This window comes from Rhinatrema bivittatum, chromosome 13, assembly GCF_901001135.1.
Source record: "Rhinatrema bivittatum chromosome 13, aRhiBiv1.1, whole genome shotgun sequence".
NCBI classification, from domain to species: Eukaryota; Metazoa; Chordata; class Amphibia; order Gymnophiona; family Rhinatrematidae; genus Rhinatrema; species Rhinatrema bivittatum.
Genome location: NC_042627.1, coordinates 38,928,708 through 38,950,834, shown reverse-complemented (window position 1 = coordinate 38,950,834; position 22,127 = coordinate 38,928,708). Strand labels below are relative to the sequence as shown.

The following is a 22,127-nucleotide window of genomic DNA, read 5'->3' as shown; positions in this document are numbered from 1 at the left end:
GCAGGTCGTAGAACAGGGCTCTGTGTTCTAGGTTTGGCCTGACAGGTCCCACATTCCATGCAGCCCACTGGGAACGCTCCTGTGTCCTGAACTGGTTGTAGGGCAGGTGCTACATGTGTCTGGTTGGCAGCCACTAATGATACCCCAGAGGTGTCTTGACACCTGCCATATGACTACCACCTGTGTATATGGAGTGACATACATCACACCCCTATTGTCAGTGTGCTAATACCCATATGCTTTACCATTTAGGGGAGCCAGATGATGAGCAACCCGGACCTGCCCCTAGGCCCCAACGCCAGTACCGGCGTCTGCAGGTGCTCCGTGACTCCTCGGAAGAGGAGGAGGGGGAAGACCGGCAGCGCGTGCAGCAGCCTGAGGAGGAGCAGCAGGGAGAGGAACCGGACGAACCGCTCGCTGAGGTGGAACCTGATGTTCAGCAGGACAGCAGTGCGTCCGACATCCTGAGCCCCAGGCCGACCAGGTTACCGGGCCGGCAGAGGACACTTGTACCAGCAGGGCTCGCCATCTTGGATGCCATCTCTGGCCTGTCGGACATAATCCAGCAGGAAGGCAGTGCCCTCCGTCTCACTGTCAGGGAGGGGTATGAGCGCCTTGAGGGGGGCCTCCAAGCCATTTGCCGGGCCACTGACCGGCAGACGGAGGTTTGGATGGAGTTGGTTAAGCGCCTGCCTCCCGTACAGCCCCCGCCCTCCCGTACAGCCCCCGCCACCAGTGGCTCCATGGCCATGGATGCCTCCATACCCATGGATGCCACCTGCCCATGCAGGGGCCCCTGAGGTGGGTACCCTCCACCTGTGGCACCAGCACCTCAGCCTCCTGCAGGCTATGTGTGGATGGCACCCCCGCCTGCACCTGCTGTTCCACCGCCTCCTCCTCCACCACCACCACGAGCTGAAGGGCTGTTGCCCTGGCTATTCCTCATGTAGCCATGCCCCGGATGTGGCCCAGGCACCTATGCCCTCTGAGGGCAGTGTCAGCAGTGGCCGGAGTCCCCTGCGCCGCAGTACCCGGGTGGGCCAGTCTCGGCTTTCCGAGGCTCGTAGGAGGGGACGGGCAAAGAAGTGACCTGTCAGAGGGTTTATGTTGTTAATTTTTTTTATTCACTATCACATTTGTCACACCTGTAAATAAATGCACATTTATCACCTACGGAAATGGCTTTCTATGAGACTGTTCCTTTCTCGTATTGCCCGCCTTTGGATCAGGCGATGTATTTCGTCCAGTTCCTCCATGGTCAGCTGTATGTCCTCCTCCTCCTCCTCACTGTCTTCCGGTCCATCCTCAGGTACAGGGATGTGTCTCTTAATTGCCAGATTATGTAGGATACAGCAGGCTAGGAATATCTCACACACCTTAGCGGGGGAGTACAGGAGGCACCCACCGGATCTGTCCAGACAGCGGAAGCGTGATTCAGGATGCCAAATGTTCTCTCGATGACAGACCTGGTCCTACGGTGTGCCCTGTTGTAGCGCATCTCAGCTGCCGTGTTGGGGCATGCCACGGGGATCATGAGCCACGATTTGAGGGGATAGCCTCTGTCACCTGTAGCATACGGGATAATCAGAAGGTTAGATAATGTGTGTGGATCACTGGCATTCAGCTCACAGGCCTTACACATTCACTAGCTATAGGGTGCCACAGTAGGCACAACCATGGACCATGGCTTCCATGGTTGTGCCTACTGTGGCACCCTATAGCTAGTGATTGTACTAAGATAGGTGGGTGCTGTTGTTTGTTGCTCTACTACCTAGGAGCCAGCCACCAGTGATGTGACGCAGCTGGAATTCTTCATAGATCCTTGATTGGGTGAGAATGTAGGCGTCGTGGGTGGATCCAGGAAAGCGAGGCACTACGTTCGTGATGAGGTCCTTGGCATTGCACACCACCTGCATGTTTAGTGAGTGGAATCCCTTGCGATTGCGGTAGATGGCCTCATCTGCTGCTGGTGCCCTTAGTGGCACGTGGGTGCAATCAATAGCTCCCAAGACCGAGGGGAAGCGTGCTATTTGGTAGAAGTCTCTCATGGTTCCATGCTGTTCCTCCCTACTGGTGGGGAAGGAGATAAAGTGGTGTGTGTGTCGCAGCAGGGCAGCCAGGGCCTGCTCCAGACATCCTGAGGTGGCACCCTGACTGATTCCAGACGTCAGGCCAAGCGGGGTTTGGAAGGTGCCGGTAGCCAGAAATGCAAGGAAGGTAGTCACCTTGACATGTACAGGCAAGGCATGGCCCCTCTGCGTGCGTGGTTGCAGGTCACCCTCTAACATTCTGCAGAGGGACAGTATGGTCTCCTTATCAAATCTGTAACGGGTCATTACTTCCTCCTCAGACAGGTCCAGAAATTGGGTGCGGGTCCTGTAGACCCGGTGTTACGGGTAGCGTCTCCGTCTCAGCTGCCTTCTCCTCCTCCTCCTCTCTCTTTCCCTTCTGAGCCTTAGGGATTCCAGCACGTATATTGCTGCTGCGTTGAACATGTGTAGACTGGGGAATTAGCACTGAATGGCTGTCTAGACGCTCGTGCGGCTCTCTCTCCTATACGCACATGAACGTTGTGTATGGACAACGGTGCCATTGTCCCAGTTTAGAGCGGGTACTCCCCCAGGCCCTCTCCTGTCCGCCTTCTGCCCTTCTACAGGATGTCTGGAACTGTAGTGATGTCAGACAGCAGCCGCAGAGCCTTCACTCATTCCTTGCGCACACAAGAAGCAGTAGTAAATCTACGCGAGCGACTTCGTATGTGCGCGCCGGTGACGTTATGCGTGTCCCTTATAAAATACGTTTTATGCGCATAGGTTCGGTCTCCGCCCAGACACGCCCCCGACACGCCCCTTTTGTATTGGCGTAATGTTGCTCGCGCAGGTCCACTTACACGCACAAATACCGCTATGCAAAATTGCGGATGTGTGCGCCACCCCGGTTTATGCGCTTAAGTGCCTGTTTTCCCGCGCGTACGGCTTTGAAAATCTGCCCCAAATATTTGAAAGTAGCCTCTAGAATCACTGCATGTTTGTTCCCAATGTTATCCCTGACTTGGAATCAACCGAGTGGTAGGTACTGCTGGGAATTAAAAACTGTAAAATTACTGATGCAATGCAATGACCTGAGGCAATGCTGTTAGCAGAAGCTGCATCTGCTGGTGGTAAGCTGGACTTAAGCATTTATTGAGAAAGTTTGTTTAAATCTTGCACAGGAATTTGTTTTATGGTTGAATTATTATCGTGCTTGTATATTTGTTTGCTGGGAAGTAGTTTGTGAGCTTGAATTAATTCTGTGTGATTTAATGCTTACATTTAATTCTGAGTATATGTTTGTCTGTCGGTAAGTAATTTAGCAAAAGTCAAATATGAGATATGAGAGCTGCTCAATTCCTCCCCCATTTCCTACCCACCTCCGGTTACATTTTTTAATATATAGATTATATCCAGCTAAGTTACATGGTATTTTCAGCAGCACAGCTATGTCGCTGAATATACATCTATATATTTGTGCTTAACCATATACGGGTAGATTTTCAAACAGCGCGATTTGGCGTACTTTTGTTGGCGCATCAGGCGCAAACAAAAGTACGCTGGATTTTAGTAGATACACGCGTAGCCGCGCGTATCCGCTAAAATCCTGGATTGGCGCGTGCAAGGCTACCGATTCCGTATAGCCGGTGCGCGCCGAGCCGCGCAGCCTACCTCCGTTTCCCTCGAGGCCGCTCCGATTTCGGGAGCGGCCTCGGAGGGAACTTTCTTTTGCCCTCCCCTCACCTTCCCCTCCCTTCCCCTACCTAACCCACCCGCCTGGCCCTGTCTAAACCCCCCCCCTTACCTTTGTCGGGGGATTTACGCCTCCCGGAGGGAGACGTAAATCCCCGCGCGCCAGCGGGCCGCTAGCGCGCCGGGACACGACCTGGGGGCGGGTCCGGAGGGCGTAGCCACGCCCCCGGGCCCGCCCCCGAAACACTACGTCCCGCCCCGAAAACGCCGCGCGGATCGGGCCCGCCCCCGACACGTCCCCCTCGGAAAACCCTGGGACTTACGCGAGTCCCGGGGTCTGCGCGCGCCGGTAGGCCTATTGAACATAGGCGCACCGGCGCGCAGGGCCCTGCTCGCGTAAATCCGGGCGGATTTACGCGAGCAGGGCTCTTAAAATCCGCCCCATAAGTTATAACTGGCTAAGGGCCTGATTCACTAAGCTTTTTTCACATACACACAAAAATGGAAGAAAAGCTTTCATAAATCTGGCCCTAAGTTAGACCTGCTCTATGGCAAGTCTAACATAGCCGGTTAACTTATGCGGCTAAGACTGAATATTGCTACTTCGCCGCATAAGTTATGCGACTAACTTGCTCCACCCTGATCTGCCCACTGCCCACCCATAACTTATGCAGCTAACCTTTTAGCCTTATAAGGGATTTATGCGACAAAGCAGCAGCTGCTGAATGTAAGTGCATATTCAGTGGCTGCTACTTAACCGCATATGTCCTACTTTGAATATCGGGCCCAAGGGTTTTTAAATTTGTTAAAGCATTCTCACTACTTACACTTAAAAAAATCTTTAGCAACTAAACCAAATTAAGATGCAGATAGAAGTAATCATACATGTGACCCCCAGCAGTGAGATGGGGACCACATGTATGATTATCTTCCTGTTGGTAAGAGGTTGTATATGTGTAACTAGTGCAAGGAGTCTCTGGCTCTCAAAGAACAATCTCTAGAGGTTTGACTGGCAGACCTAGCAGACCTAAGGGAGCAGAGGCAGACTAAGAGATACAAAGAGGAGATCTTCAGGGACATAGTAAATAAGTCCTGTGCTGCTTTAGAGGAACAAGGTCACCTGGTAGGAGACCACTGTGTGGCAGAAAGCAATTCTGTAGCTAGGACCTGTCCAATAATTGATGCCTTATACTTTCACAACAAGAATGTGTCTCGGGGGGGGGGGGGGGGGGCAGTGCCAGAAATGAAGTATTAGGACTGCCACTGTAGTTGGAAAATTGATCATTAGAAATATAGCTAACTTAGTGCAGGGGTGGCCAACTCTAGTCCTCAAGCACCTCAAATAGGCCATGTTTTCAGGATCTCCACAATGAATATGCATGCACTAGATTTGCATGCACTAGATATGCATGCACTAGATTTGCATACAATGAAGGCAGTGCATGCAAATCTATCTCAGGCATATTCATTGTGGAGATCCTGATAACCTGGCCTGTTTGTGGCTCTTGAGGACCAGAGTTTGCCACTCCTAGCTTAGTGGCTCGTGAGCACGAGGAAGGCTAGGTAACTTGCCTGCCTGGTGCAAAGGTAGCAGATCTCATGTGTTACTTAAATAGGATTTTAAAGAGTGCTAGGGAGGAATTGGCTGTCATGGTACACGTGGGTGCCAACGACATAGGCTATGCAGGTTAAGGCTCTTCAGCTTAGAAAAAAGACAGCTAAGAAGGGTCATGATAGAAGTTTATAAAATCATGAGTGAGGTAGAATGGGTAAATAAGGGGCAATTATTTACCCTTTCAAATAATACTAAAACAAGGTGACAAGCCGTGAAACCAACAATTAGCAGATTTAAAACAAATCATAGAATGTACTTTTCTACACAATCAAGCTGTGGAATCTATTGCCAGAAGATGAGGTCTAGCCAACTAGTATAGCAAAGTTTAAAAGAGACTTGGTTAAGTTCCTGGAGGAAAAGTCCATAGAAATGTTTTAGCCAAGTAGACTAGGGAAAGCCACTGCTATCCCTGGAAGTGAGTAACAAGAAACAGATCCACTTTTTGGGATCTGGCAGGTACTTGTGATCCAGACTGACTACGGTTGGAGACAAGATGCTGGGTTTGATGGACCTTGCTGTGACCCAGTATGGCATTTTGTTATGTTCTTATGGCACAGTTTTCATTAATGGCCTTGCTGATCATGTTGTCTAAATTAATTGATGCCCTATTTCTACAGGGGTCCCACAATATTCTGCATTGTCTGCAGCTCTGTTTAACATCTACGTGGCCTCACTATGCAGGCTGTTATCTAGATTAAGTGTAGGCTACAGACTATGCAAGCAACATAGTTTTTTCTCCTTGTTAGAGACATTTGGGATTCCACTTTTATGACAGTGCCCATCTGTCTCTTAGCAATAAATCAATGGCTCTTTCATAGTAAGTTATTACTGAACACTGGTAAAACCAAAGTTATGATTCTTGAAAGAGTGCCATCAAGAGACAGACCTACAGAGTTTAGTTTTGAGGGATTTCAGATTCCAATAATCTCTCAGGCTACAAGCTTGGGAGTGATCTTAGATCCTAACTTAACAATATGTAATCAAGTTAAAGTTGTGGCCAAAGCAACTTTTTTTTTAAACTTTAGGTTTGCATCATTTAAAACCTTTACTAGAAAGATCTATGTTTCTTACAGTCCTACAAGCTTTAGTGCTTTCTGGCCTTGATTACTAGGGATGTGAATCGTGTTCCATATCGTCTTAACGATAGAAATCGTGTGGCAGGGCAAGAAAATCGTGTTAGGCACGATTTTTTAGTTAAAAAATCGTTAAAAAATCGTTTTTTTCCGATTAGTGCGCACTAACGGGAGTTAGTGCGCACTAACTGAAAATGATACAATTTGACACTTTTCAGGTCAGTTAAGGTCAGTTTAGGAATGAATATGTATTCCTATTGGCTGCCCTCTTATTTATTCATGTTAACAAGGTTCCCACTGACAGTATATGGGGGATGGGAAATGGAAACAGTTGGTAGCTTGACAAAACAAGTAATGTGATCAGTCAATGTGACTAGAACTTGTGCCCTAACCCTGATACCAGGGGTATTGTGATCTTCCTGCACACAGTGCCCTATCCCTATTAATACCAGAAGTGTTGTGATCTTCCTGCACACAGTGCCCTATCCCTATTAATACCAGGAGTGTTGTGATCTTCCTGCACACAGTGCCCTAACCCTGGCACCAGGAGTGTTGTGATCTTCCTGCACACAGTCCCCTATCCCTATTAATACCAGGAGTGTTGTGATCTTCCTGCACACAGTGCCCTAACCCTGGCACCAGGGGTGTTGTGATCTTCCTGCACACAGTGCCCTATCCCTATTAATACCAGGAGTGTTTGTGATCTTCCTGCACACAGTGCCCTAACCCTGACAACAGGGGTGTTGTGATCTTCCTGCACACAGTGCCCTAACCCTGGCACCAGGGGTGTTGTGATCTTCATGTACACAGTGCCCTATCCCTATTAATACAGGAGTGTTGTGATCTTCCTGCACACAGTGCCCTAACCCTGGCACCAGGGGTGTTGTGATCTTCCTGCACACAGTGCCCTATCCCTATTAATACCAGGAGTGTTGTGATCTTCCTGCACACAGTGCCCTAACCCTGGCACCAGGAGTGTTGTGATCTTCCTGCACACAGTGCCCTAACCCTGACACCAGGGGTGTTGTGATCTTCCTGCACACAGTGCCCTATCCCTATTAATACCAGGAGTGTTGTGATCTTCCTGCACACAGTGCCCTAACCCTGGCACCAGGGGTGTTGTGATCTTCCTGCACACAGTGCCCTATCCCTATTAATACCAGGAGTGTTGTGATCTTCCTGCACACAGTGCCCTAACCCTGACACCAGGGGTGTTGTGATCTTCCTGCACACAGTGCCCTATCCCTATTAATACCAGGAGTGTTGTGATCTTCTTGCACACAGTGCCCTAACCCTGGCACCAGGGTGTTGTGATCTTCATGTACACAGTGCCCTATCCCTATTAATACCAGGAGTGTTGTGATCTTCCTGCACACAGTGCCCTAACCCTGGCACCAGGGGTGTTGTGATCTTCCTGCACACAGTGCCCTATCCCTATTAATACCAGGAGTGTTGTGATCTTCCTGCACACAGTGCCCTAACCCTGACACCAGGGGTGTTGTGATCTTCCTGCACACAGTGCCCTATCCCTATTAATACCAGGAGTGTTGTGATCTTCTTGCACACAGTGCCCTAACCCTGGCACCAGGGGTGTTGTTATCTTCATGTACACAGTGCCCTATCCCTATTAATACCAGGAGTGCTGTGATCTTCCTGCACACAGTGCCCTATTCCTGATACCGGGGGTGTTGTGATCTTCTTGCACACAGTGCCCTATTCCTGATACCGGGGGTGTTGTGATCTTCCTGCACACAGTGCCCTATTCCTGATACCGGGGGTGTTGTGATCTTCTTGCACACATCCCGGTATCAGGGATAGGGCACTGCATGCAGGAAGATCACAACACCCCTGGTATTAGGGATAGGGCACTGCGTGCAGGAAGATCACAACACTCCTGGTATTAATAGGGATAGGGCACTGCATGCAGGAAGATCACAACACCCCTGGGATCAGGGATAGGGCACTGTGTGCAGGAAGATCACAATACCCCGGAGGAGTGAGGGTCAGGCAGCTCCCCCCTGTCTGTGAAGCCAGCCTCTCACTAGTAATGCAGGGAGGGAGCTGTCTCAGACTTCACCATCCTCCCCCCCCCCTCACCCACACACCATTCACTGGCTGGGACATGGGGGAAGTCAGGAGTGAGGGTCAGGCAGCTCCCCCCTGTCTGTGAAGCCAGCCTCTCACTAGTAATGCAGGGAGGGAGCTGTCTCAGACTGGTATCAGGGATAGGGCACTGAGTGCAGGAAGATCACAACACCCCTGGTATCAGGAATAGGGCACAGGTTCTAGTCATATTGACTGATCACATTACTTTTTTTGTCAAGTACCTACAGTTTCCATTTCCCATCCCCCCAACCATCACCTCAGTTGGAACCTTGGTAACATCAATAGATAAGAGGGCAGCCAGCCAATAGGAATACATATTCATTCCTAACTGACCTTTACTGACCTGGAAAGTGTCAATAATTTGTATCATTTTCTGTTAGTGTTCCTGAGTTTCCATTTCCATTTCCCATCCCCCCAACCATCACCTCAGTGGGAACCTGGTTAACATCAATAGATAAGAGGGCAGCCAGCCAATAGGAACACTTATTCATTCCTAACTGACCTTTACTGACCTGGAAAGTGTCAATTTGTATCATTTTCAGTTAGTGCGCACTAACTCGAGTTAGTGCGCACTAACACGATTTAACGATTTTTAAACGATAAATCGTTAGAATTTCTATTGTATTGTGTTCTATAACGATTTAAGACGATATTAACATTATCGGACGATAATTTTAATCGTTAAAAAACGATTCACATCCCTATTGATTACTGTAATTCCTTGTATATTGGTGTTCCTGCTGACATTTTAAGATTGCTTCAAGTTGTACAAAATGCAGCCATGCGAATTTTCTCATGCATTGGCCTTTAAGATCATGTTATAGTTCGTTTGGCTGCCAGTGGAAATGAGAGTCAACTATAAAATTGCAATGATAATTTTTAAATGCCAAGGCCTCTCTTTGGAAAAGTTCAGTACTTCACATCTACACCCCATCTTGGATGCTTACATTGGTGCAGTCTGGAATCCTTGATATCTTTTCTCTTTAAGCTGCGCATTTAGACAAAACTAGATAGGGCTTTCTTGGTCGCTGGCCTGATTTTTGGGAACAGCCTACTTGGGCATTTACGGGTAATTCGGTGCAATAAATTATTCAGGAGGCAGTTAAAAACATATTTGTTCCAGCAAGCCTTTCCATCAAGTGCATGAGCAAAGCAGGTTATTTATTTATAATGTGTGAACTTTCATTTGCAGCAAGCAGTCCGGTCTGTATTGTTTTAGTTTTGTTTTAGAAGTGCGGTCAGATCTTTATGTACGTTAGATTGTACCCCGCCTTGTGGAGTGCGAGTTATACATTTTTTAAATAAATAAATAAAATGGAATTTGATTAAACGATTTTTCCCTTGGGAGCCCCTTGGTCCCTTCAAAGTATTTTTCCCTAGAGAACCTCCAATTGCTGATAGTCAAACCAATTTCCCCTGGTTGGCAGAAGAATGGTGTGCACAGTAGTGTTCCAGGGAAACAATACCATAATGCACTAATGCATTTGAGAAAGAGGCAATTCACCTGGTAGTAGTAGAAGCAGTAAAACAAAAACAAAATTTGAAACAAAAAAAAGTTTCAATATTCCTAGTTCTCTTTTTAATCTTTCATTTCAAAGAAAAGAAGGGCTCCTAAAAGAGCAAATATTTTAAATGTTGTCCTTTGTCCTTGTCAAAGTTATGTTTATAGCATCTATTTTAAATAAGTATATTTGAAGTACAAAACAATCCCATATTCTTGCTTCCCTTGCTTACCTCTGTTCCATTTATTTTCTGCAGATTGAAGTGGCTCAGCCGGAACAGCACATAGTACTTCCAAAGGGTGAAACTAACAACAGGATTTCCCTCAGGATCTACTGTCAGCTGGTCAAGGCGACGGACCTGTGCTAGTGCATTAAACTGCTGGAACATGGTAAGGTTTGTCTCCTTAAATTTAAGATGCTGCAAAGAGAAAGGTGCAGACAGTGTGAAACTTAAGGAAGAGGCCTGATCAATACCTCAGCAGGCATTTACTTTCAAACCGTGAAATCGATCAGTTGAGTAGTATATAATACTAGTACAGAACTGTTTTTCTTTGAAGGCTCCAGGAGGTTCTGTGCTAGACTGATGTCTCAAACATAGTATCATTTACTCCTAAACGAAAAATAAATTCTAGCTTTTCACTTTAATAACGGGGTGAAACAGGATAAATCATCTATTCAGTAATCACTGTGTTTAAATAACCCCTAGCATGGGAGCCAAATGAACCAGCCTCAGGCACAACAATGTGCTGAAAAGTTTACTAAAAATGGGGCAGATCTTTTCCAGTGAAATGGATAACTTTTTGTAACTGATAGAGAGGGTTTGAGGAATTCAAATATACATCAACTATTGCCTACTTGTCACAGCAGGTAGCTATCTATTGTAGCGCATTTATCATGCAGGATTAATGTCGAACCTTCGATGGGATGCTTACTATGGTCCTTCGAGGGCCGCAACCAAAATATGAAAACAGACTGAATTCTTAGATCAGATGTATGCAGATATATCTGATGAATATTCAAGCAACAAATGTTCTAGAAAATTCTTACACCACTATGCTGTTTATGATTTTTTTTTGTCAGATAATGAATAACGCTGGTGCCAGTCTGAAACCTTGCTTAAATAATGCAAGAGTTCCACATTATTACAGAGGTGACAGACAATTAGATTATGGATTCCTTCTGTGATAGAAACCGGATATACATGCACCAGTGAAAATGATGAGCCCTTCCACTCTTATTGCCATGGATGTCACAAGTGGCTGAGGGTGTGGAAGAATGGCAGACAAAAGCTTTCTAACAGTAGGGTGGTGGGAATGTTCAAGATATTTTATTGGTTTTGTATATATATATTTGTGATCTCCCAGTTTCAGTTCACACAAATAGGAGCCAACTTCTGAAAATGATTGGGAGTACTGAAATCAACACAAATAACAGTGCCCCAGCAATAAACAAACAAAAACCAAACAAACAGAGCACATTAGGTTGTGACCGTAACTGACTAGCTTGTATTTAAAAATGTCCAGAGAGGAGCAGGTAATATGGACATGGGGAAGACTCAAAGACCCACCAGTCGTTCTTTTCCCCCAACCCCTCCAGTCTCCTCCCTTCTATTCCATTCCAACAGCCTTCCACACCGCATTCTCTTCCCTCACCCTCACCTGTCACCACCATTCTCTCAGTCTCCTAATCTCCTCTTTCTCCCCTCTCCTCCTTATTCCATCTATACTCTTAATTCTCTCCCTCATGTATGGGCATACTTTGAATGAATTTTATATTTGGGGGAATGGGATTTAATACCCTTCTTCCAGCTCTACTCCCTACATCCCTTTAGCCTGCTCTGCTCTCCATTTCCCACTGACCTGTCCTTCTCTGTTCGCCTCTTCCTATCCCTCCATGCTCCAGCAGATTCCTCCTCACCCCTACTTAGCCAGCTACCCTTCTCTGCAGGCTTACGTCAGCCATGCCTTTAGCCTCCTCCTCAAGGTCTGCAGGATTTCCTCCTCCTTTTGCTGCTCTGGGCCAGTAATTTCCTTCTCTTGCTCTTTCTGCCCTGCTATGCCGACCAATCGACTCTTGCACTTCCTCCTTCTGTTGTTCCATGAGGTTGACTCCTTTTCCTCCTACCCCATGGGCTGACCAATCCCCAACTCCTCTTGCTGCCCAGTGAGGCCAACAAATCTCCTCCACTTTCCTTCCCTAAGTGGGGCCTAGGCAGCCCGTTTTTTCCTCCCTCTCCTCCCCCCCCCTGCTCTTCGGCACAAGGCCTATGAAAGTTTTTCTTCCAGGGACTGCATATGCAGCAGTACCCAGTGTTTTCAGATATTAGCCTGGAGACCTGGCAATTCCTTTAGAATTCCAAAGTCTCTAGGCCAAATCTGGACAGTTCCCAACTATACTCTTTACCCTTTACCAGATCCTCTATCAGCATCCCTCCCCATTTGTACCGCACCTCAGGAAGACTGTCTGTTCTACACTGCTGCTACCCTTTAGCCCCCTGTAGCCCATTGATCAGACATCCCACAGCCAACCAACAGGATGCAGAGAAAGGCAGAAGCAGTAACTGGGAGACATAGGCACTTCTTGCCTTCCTTTCCTGCAGCCTATTGGCCAGACATTTCATAGCCAGCGAGTGGGCTGCAGGGGGTGGTGGGACCAGTAGCAAGAAAACAGAATCAGTTTCTTGCTGCCCTCCCAGACAGCCCTGTAGCACAGAGTTTTCAGCTCCCGATCTACAGGAGAGCAGAAGACAATATTCGGGTGCTAAAGCACCCACAGACATGGCGCCTATGTTTACACAGTATGTGTTTCACATGGTACAGCCTCTATACTTTATTTATAAATAGATAGATATAGTTTTATTAATGTTTATTAGCATCTACCTAGAGTTTTTCTCCTATTTTATAACCCCCTCCTCACCTCACCCAACCATTGCAGCGACACTCCTTAGGCAGAGGCCACAGACTATGACTCCCTCTGGAATTCAGTACAAGTGCACCCAGAATCTGGCCTCTAGATGTAATCGATGAGCACTGGCTGAAACCCCTTCCTACTCACGGGCTGTGAATGCTGCCTCCATATTTTGAATTTTTTGTCTTTACACCCACACCCAATCTTCAGCTCTGAAACTCAGAACCTCGAATATTTACCACAAATCAGTGTTGTATATTTCTGCATAATGCCTGCAAACCATACAGGATTCTATCATGCTACAGAACATATTATCAACTAATAAAAGAGAGGAAGAAAGGTACATATGCATTCTGAAGTATTGACGTGAAAGTGTTCATAAATACTGTAGCCATTTAGTGTGATGCAGTTTTAGAATCCAATTGTGAACTAATTTACTTACTGAAACATTGGGGAATTTGATCTTTATTTTGGGTAACACTTGAACAATTTCATCAAAATCTATAAAGGTAAAAAAAAGTGTAGTGATGGTTCCAGACGACTGAAGACTCCAGCTCCGCTCCAATGATTCCAGAGCCCCTGACCCATACAAGCTAAGGGTATCTCCCTCTAGCTCCACAAAGTGAGAGTCAACAACAGACAAATCTTGTAGTGCACTGTTGAGTACCGTGTCAAGAGACCTGTGGGAGATATAATACAATTATTGAGTCATGTAAAGATTTTTCAACAGCAAACGATGCAGCTTTATGCAATTTGTATTAAAAATATGAATTAACAAAGGTAAGCTTTACTAGCAACCAATTCCAAAGTGAATTATTTATATTTTAAAAAAGGGAGAAAATAATAGAGAAAATAAAGGCTATTAGGTTTAGGGCACATGAGCATCCAGATGACCAAAAGGTCATTACAGAATATGCAAGTTATACTAACTGTGAGAGAAACTGCTACTCTGACATGATTCTGAAATATTTGTAGCTTGAGAGTCGAGCAAATTAACACTGCTCTGTGAAATCCAAGCTCACAGAATGAAATGTGTAGTGTCAGATTTTTCTGAATATAGTAGAAACTCATTAAGAGACCAGATAAAAAATGATACACACAATCAGCTTACCTGGCCAATGTCAATAGTGCTGTGAGATGGAGTAACGTATCATATATTCTGTTACACTATTAATAAATGATATATTACAATCCTTAACTTATATTCAATACATTTTTATTCAACACAATATATTCACCTATACAAAAAGTATCTCAATAATCCCACATAGCCTCATTTTCATAAAACACATCATCCAATCACAGATACCACAAAACAGAAAAATATCACCTTCATACCAACAAAACTCAACATCCAAACAAAAAACATACCCACAATATCCTTTACAACAAAATCAATATTATTCCCAACATGTCTGCTTATTTCTTTAGGGGAAAAAAGTTTTTTTAACCTCAATATATATTCAACAACATCTGTGAAGATGAAACAACTCTGTCTTGATATAATACACTATTCACTAATTCCAGCGAGGTGAATATATTACAAAACCTTCAAGAGTTGTAGAAAATATTTTCTTCCCAAAGTAGATTAAAATTTCTCCAAAGAGGAATCTAGAACGTTGTATATTTTCCTTCAAAAATCAAAAAGCCTTCTCAAAGCAACCAAGGCTTCATGGTGATAAAATCTAAATATTCCAACTTTATGCAAATTAGACTGCTAAATTACAATCTGTCCCATCAACATCAATGAAGTATACTCTTTTTCTCCTGTCTGAGGTCACCATTCAAAGACAAACACTCAGGATCACCTCCACAGGAATGTAGATGTGCTCTCAAACACAAAAAACAATTTGATCAAATGAAGACACTCTCCAACAACCCTCCAAGGGAATATAAACATGCTCTCTCTATATTACAAAGATACACAAAAAAATAATCAAAAATATATAAAATATTCTTTATTCAAACAAACCAAAAATCCAAACAAACCCACCAAATATGACAAGTAGTTCAAATGAAGACACTCTCTAATGGCTAAACTGGCACCTTTCCCCAAGGGGTCACATGTTAATCAAACCCCAATCTGATATTCGTATATTCAAACAGGAAGGGATCTACCAATCAAAAAAATCACCACCAATGATGGCTATCAAAACTCGCATACAGGATAGCCAATCATTCAATCCATCAGGTGTTATGGTTTTTAAATTAAAAATCTAGCATTGATCAGCCTGTATCAGCATCTTATTAACATCAGTGCCACATCTATTAATAACATGCTATATCCAAAAAAGCTAAGGTCCTCCACCATATGTTTATATTACAACCAATGTTGTACCACTGGTGTATTAATAACCATATTTCTAATTCTGCTACAATGTTCCACTATCCGAGTTTTAACTTTCTTCATTGTTTTACCTATATAAAACAAACCACAAGTGCATAAGATAACATAAACCAAAGAATCAGATTCACACATGGTAGATGCCTTTAAATAGATCTCCTTCCCAATAGTGGGATGTGAAAAAGAAGATACCGATAATGATAAATCACATACTCAGCAATGTAAACATGCGCAGTGACCAGCAGGTACCTCATGATTAGCCTCCTGAAGTGCACGTAATTCCGAGTATACCAATAAGTCCCGAATATTACAGAGACATTTAAAAGTAAAAGTCAGAATCTGTTCCAAATCCTCAAAATCCTTTAACAAGTTCTAATGTCTTTTAATTATCTCAATCACTCCACCAACATAATTAAAATATAACACACACACTAAAGAAAGAGATTCCCGGAAAGTGCATGAAGCCGAGAGATGTGGATCAACAGTGGACCAATCTAAAAGGAGCAATTACCAAGGCAATTAATCTATATGTTAGAAAAGTAAAGAAAAGCAAAAGAAAAATGAAAACTATCTGGTTCTTAAAGGAGGTGGCTGACAAAATAAAGGCTAAGGGGTAGATTTTTTAAAAAAGCGCGATCGCGTACTTTTGTTGGCGCACCAGGCGCAAACAAAAGTACGCTGGATTTTATAAGATACGCGCATAGCCGCGCGTATCTTATAAAATCCTGGATCGGCGCGCGTAAGGCTGCCGATTTTGGGCAGCCGGTGCACGCCGAGCCGCGCAGCCTGCCTCCGTTCCCTCCGAGGCCGCTCCGAAATCGGAGCGGCCTCGGAGGGAACTTTCTTTCGCCCTCCCCTCACCTTCCCCTCCCTTCCCCTACCTAACCCACCCCCCCGGCCCTATCTAAACCCCCCCCTACCTTTATCCATGGATTTACGCCTCCCGGAGGGAGACATAAATCCACGCGTACCAGCGGGTTGCTGGTGCGCTGAGACCCAACCCGGGGGTGGTTCCGGAGGGCACAGCCACGCCCCCAGAACGTCCCGGGCCGAAACCATGCCCCCGAGCCCGCCCCCGAAACGCCGCGTCCCGCCCCCAAAACGCCACGTTGTTCGGCCCCGCCCCCGACACGCCCCGACACGCCCCCTAAAAAAACCCCGGGACTTACGCGTGTCCCTGGGCTCTGCGCGCGCCAGCGGCCTATGCAAAATAGGCGCGCCGGCGTGCGAGGGACTTGCTCGCGTAAATCCGGGCGGATTTACGCAAGCAGGGCTTTTAAAATCTCCCCGTAAAAGAACAGCGTTCAAGAAATATAAAAGATCCCAAAGGGAGGAGCACAAAGAAGAATATCTGGTAGAACTGAGGGAGATGAAGAAATTAATCAAGACGGCAAAAAGTCAAGCGGAAGAGAGGATTGCCAAGGAGGTAAAGAGAGGTGACAAAACATTTTTCAGATACATCAGTGAAAAGAGAAAAGTTCAAAGTGGTATAGTGAAATTGAAAGGTGGAAAGGATCAATGTGTGGAGAGAGACGAAGAAATGGCAGAAATATTAAACGAATACTTCAGTTCTGTGTTCACTAAAGAGGACCCTGGAGAAGGACCATCACTAGTTAACAAGAAACTGGAAGGGAGTAGAGTGGATGTAACTCCATTTACAGTAGAAAATGTATGGGAAAAGCTGAAGAAACTGAAAGTGGACAAAGCCATGGGGCCTGATGAAGTTCATCCCAGGATACTGAGAGAGCTCAGAGATGTGCTGGCGGGTCCGCTGTGTGACCTGTTCAATAGATCCCTAGAAATGGGAGTGGTGCCGAGTGATTGGAGAACAGCAGTGGTGGTCCCGCTTCACAAGAGTGGGAAGAGAGAAGAGGCTGGTAATTACAGACCAGTTAGCCTCACTTCGGTGGTGGGAAAAGTAATGGAGTCACTGTTGAAAGAGAGAATAGTGAACTATCTACAGTTGGGAGAATTGCTGGACCAGAGGCAGCATGGATTCACCAGGGGAAGATCCTGTCAGACAAATCTGAATGACTTTTTTGACTGGGTAACCAAGGAATTGGATCAAGGAAGAGCACTCGATATCATCTACTTGGATTTCAGCAAAGCTTTTGATACGGTCCCGCACAGGAGACTGGTGAATAAAATGAGAAGCTTAGGAGTGAGTGCCGAGGTGGTGGCCTGGATTGCAAACTGGTTGACGGACAGAAGACAATGTGTGATGGTAAATGGAAATCTCTCTGAAGAGACAGCGGTGTTAAGCGGTGTGCCGCAAGGATCGGTGTTGGGACCGGTCCTGTTCAATATCTTTGTGAGCGACATTGCGGACGGGATAGAAGGTAAGGTTTGTCTTTTTGCGGACGATACTAAGATCTGCAACAGAGTGGACACACCGGAAGGAGTGGAGAGAATGAGATGGGATTTAAAGAAGCTGGAAGAGTGGTCGAAGATATGGCAGCTGAGATTCAATGCCAAGAAGTGCAGAGTCATGCATATGGGGAGTGGAAATCCGAATGAACTGTATTTGATGGGGGGAGAAAGGCTGATGTGCATGGAGCAGGAGAGAGACCTTGGGGTGATAGTGTCTAATGATCTGAAGTCAGCGAAACAATGTGACAAGGCGATAGCTAAAGCCAGAAGAATGCTGGGCTGCATAGAGAGAGGAATATCGAGTAAGAACAGGGAAGTGATTATCCCCTTGTACAGGTCCTTGGTGAGGCCTCACCTGGAGTACTGTGTTCAGTTCTGGAGACCGTATCTCCAAAGAGACAGAGACAAGATGGAGGCGGTCCAGAGAAGGGCGACCAAAAAGGTGGAAGGTCTTCATAGAATGACTTATGAGGAGAGACTGAAGAATCTAAATATGTACACCCTGGAGGAAAGGAGGAGCAGAGGTGATATAATACAGACTTTCAGATCCTTGAAAGGTTTTAATGATCCAAAGACAACGACAAACCTTTTCCGTCGGAAAAAAATCAGCAGAACCAGGGGTCACAATTTGAAGCTCCAGGGAGGAAGACTCAGAAACAATGTCAGGAAGTATTTCTTCACGGAGAGGGTGGTGGATGCCTGGATTGCCCTTCCGGAGGAAGTGGTGAAGATCAAAATTGTGAAGGACTTCAAAGGGGCGTGGGATAAACACTGTAGATCCATAAAGTCTAGAGGACGTGAATGAATGTGGAAAAAAGGATTTGCATTCACAAAAAAGCAGGGAGTAACTTGCTTGTTACGGCGGTTACTACCCCAAACCAAATAAACCTGATACTTCACTTTCAATGCATATCCAGCATAGCTCTCTGCTTCAACGGCAGGGGAGAAAGACTGATACTTCACGCATATCCAGCATAGCTCTCTGCTTCAACAGCAGGGGAGAAAGTCTGATATTTCACTTTCAATGCATATCCAGCATAACTCTCTGCTTCAACGGCAGGGGGGGGGGATGAAGAAAAGTGGATCTATATACAGACAACAACCAACAAGGACTGAATTACATAGTCTGGGTAAACAAATAAGCATGGGTGTAGCTTGCTTATTGTGGCGGTTACTACCCCTAACTAATTAAGATAGATATTTCACTTAGATGCAGCTCCAACACTGCTCTCTGCATTAATGGTTGGGGTGGAAGGGAAATAGAACCAAAAGGTTACTAAGAACCAAGAGTTACAGATAAATATGAGAAAAAAAAAAAGTGCGAAGCTTGCTGGGCAGACTGGATGGGCCGTTTGGTCTTCTTCTGCCGTCATTTCTATGTTTCTATGTTTCTATAATTAATATACCGAACCTGCTTATATGCAAGATGAATCACTTTCTGTGGTTATCCCCGTTCCACAAATTGATTAGATAAATCCTCCGCATGTTTCTTATAGTCAGTAATGGAAGAAAAAATCCTCTGCAAATGGAATAACTATCCAACAGGTAGGTTTTCTCTAATGAACCTAGGATGACAGCTTTTTAAATGTAATAAACTATTACAATTCATAGGTTTTCTAAAATGTTCTATAGAGAGAACACCCTTATCAACCCACACCATCATATCCAAAAAAGGAATATGGGTCTCACTAATGTTAGATGTGAATCGTAAATTGGCATTACATTGATTCAAACACACAAAAAATGAATCAAGCTGAACCCATGTACTGTTAAAGACCAGCTCCCCAGAGGGGAGGAGTCAGCAATCTGATAGACCTATTCCCCAAAGGGGAGGAGTTAGCAATCTGTTATAGATCTGCTCCCCCAGAGGGGAGGTGTTAGTAATCTGTTATGAATCTGGATGCTGGATATTCCCATTGAAGGAGGAGTTAACAATCTATAAGCGATCACCCCGCCAGGGGGCGAAGTAGCACTCTGTTACGGATCTTGCTAAGGAGTAGCAATCTGTTAGTGCTCTGCTCTTCCAGAGGGAAGGAGTAGAAACTGTTATGCTTTGTTCCTGTAGAAAGATGAACCAGCAACCTGTATGATTCCCAAGGGGAGATAGCTATCTGATATGGATCAGCTTCCGCAGAGAGAGGAGTGATGATCTGATGTGGGTTGGCTCCCACAGAGTGGTAGATGATAATACCGCTCTTATTAGTGTAGGAATAACACTTAGTAGAAATAGTGAATCCCTGGGCTGATGGCAGTTGACAGTGCCCTCAAGTGGAGATCCTGAGAGGGACCACCGGCTAGGCTGGATTATTGAGACAAACACAGATAGTTCTTTATTAGACTGGAAGTAGAACCACCAGAGGTGACAGTAGTGAGTTGATATGCCCGGCAGGGCTGAAGTCCCTCTGATACTGGAACAACGATCTCTGAGTTGCTGAGCTGTAAGGAGAGACTATAAGGTGAGTAGGTAGGGTATGCCGGGCATAACCAATGGTAGATGAAACACTCACAATTGTAGATTTCTGCAGTGTCCTCTATATGCAACAGAGGGTCTTCAGCATTCAGGAACAGGAGCCGCAGGCGAGCACTGGTTCCTGTAAGCAGTCTGAAATAGAACTCACAATAACTGTGTATGGGATGGCTTCTGGAATAGAAGACAGGCTAGGAGAGATCTAGGAACATAGGCCCTCGTGGAGTGAGTACCAGTTCCTATCTGTTAATCTGTAATAGCAATCCATAAGATATAGGTATGCAATATCTTCTGAGGAAGAAGAGAGTATGAGAAAGGAATTAGGAACATAGGCCCTTGTGGAGCGAGTACCGATTCCTATCTGCAATCTGCAATGGTAACTCATGATCTCCGTACCTGCGATAACGTCTTAGACTGAAGGGAGCCTTAGCGATTAGGAACAATGGCCCTCGTGGAGCGAGTACCGGTTCCTGTCTGTAACAGGATTCACTTTGTTCACGTCTGCGATCGCCTCCAGGCAATAGGAGTCTTCTGAGTCTTTGGGAACGTAGGCCCTCGAGGAGCGAGTACCAGATCCCGTCCAACAATCTGAAATCAAGAATAGAGAGAGCGGAGCCCCCGAGGAGCGGGTACTCCTGGTAAGTTTGAAAAGGCTGAGCAGTGGAGAAGAATTCCCTTTTCTGACTTGGAACGTAGTTGCAAGTAGTGTGGACTGCCGAAGCAAGTCCCATTGGAGCTCCTTGCTAACTTGCCTGTAGTTAGCAAACAAAGACCTTTTAAATTGAAAACGGATGACGTCATTACGGGGGAACGCCCCCGAGGTTCACGCCCTTGCTGATACAAAGTCTGGAGCGTACGCGCGCATGCTCCCTTAAGTCATCAGGAACATGGCGGATCCGTAGCGTCAAGCCAGCCCGGGGATACAGGGACCAAGAGGCGGGGAGAAGCCGTGGCTGCATCTGTCCGTCTGAGCCGAAGGGAGTCGCCACAAAGGTAGAGTGGGTGGAGCGAGGGCGAGAATAGGCACGAATGCAACATGTACCTCTCCACACCATGAATACATTATCAATGTATTAAAGCCAAACAACCAGATATGAAAAAAAATACTGAATTGTAAATATAAGTCTCTTCAAAACGAGCCATGTTTAGACACGCGATATTGGGGGCCACAGTAGTCCCCACTGCCATCCCATGAACCTGTTGTAAAAATTCTCCCTTAAAGAGAAAATAATTTTTGGTCAAAGCAATCATTGCAAGCTTGACCAAAAAATTAGAAGGCTCACAGAAATCCATTCTCCTCTCCAAGGTAGATTCAATCCCTTCAATGCCATATTCTGCAGGTCCATATTCAGTCATTGTCCAGAGCAAAGTTAGTCTTAATAAGCTTTCTAATAACATTAGTTGGATTCAATTATCCAGCTAACTTTGGAGCTATATTCAATAGTGCATCAATACTACTAAAAATAATCAGCTATCTTAAAGTTAGCCAGATAACTTTATGTGGCTAATTTTAGGACAGCTCTTTGGCGCAATTAGAATTAGCTGGATAAGTTAGCTGGATAACTGTGAATATCGACGTTAGCTGGATAACTTATCTGGCTAATGTAACTCCTCCCTGAAACACCCCCGGAACACCCCTAAGTAATCCAGCTAACCTTCAGCCAGATAAATACACAAATATTAATTTAGCCGGATAACTTCTGAGTTATCCGGCTAAATGCCTCACTGGCTAAATGACTCACCTTGCTGTCAGTACTGCAGGGATTGTATAGCACAAGAAGAAATCATTGGCAGAAGAAAAGCTAAAAGAAACCACTGTTAAAAAAAGGCCCAGAATTCTAATTATGCACTTGCCTAAGATCACTGTCCTCCACCAAATAAGAATTCCCCTTGGTGACTCGGAACGTAGTTGCGTGGACTGCCGAAGCAAGTCCCATTGGAGTTCCTTGCTAACTCGCTTGTAGTTAGCAAACAAAGACCTTTTAAATTGAAAACGAATAACGTCATTACGGGGGTTCGTG

At 45.5% G+C, this 22,127-nt stretch overlaps 1 protein-coding gene across 4 annotated transcripts in view; it reads right to left on the bottom strand.

Annotated features, from left to right (window-relative positions):
- LRRC49 (leucine rich repeat containing 49) overlaps positions 1–22,127 on the bottom strand; it is a 315,450-nt gene that overhangs the window by 10,714 nt on the left and 282,609 nt on the right. For 3 of the 4 annotated variants that reach the window (XM_029575276.1, XM_029575277.1, XM_029575279.1), the window contains 2 exons: positions 13,368–13,605; positions 10,251–10,436 (listed from right to left, as the gene is read on the bottom strand). In XM_029575276.1, coding sequence (XP_029431136.1) covers positions 10,251–10,436; positions 13,368–13,605 — 424 coding nt within the window. Of the gene's footprint in view, positions 1–1,454; positions 1,567–10,250; positions 10,437–13,367; positions 13,606–22,127 lie in introns of those variants that run through there. The other variant, XM_029575278.1, reaches the window with a different exon arrangement.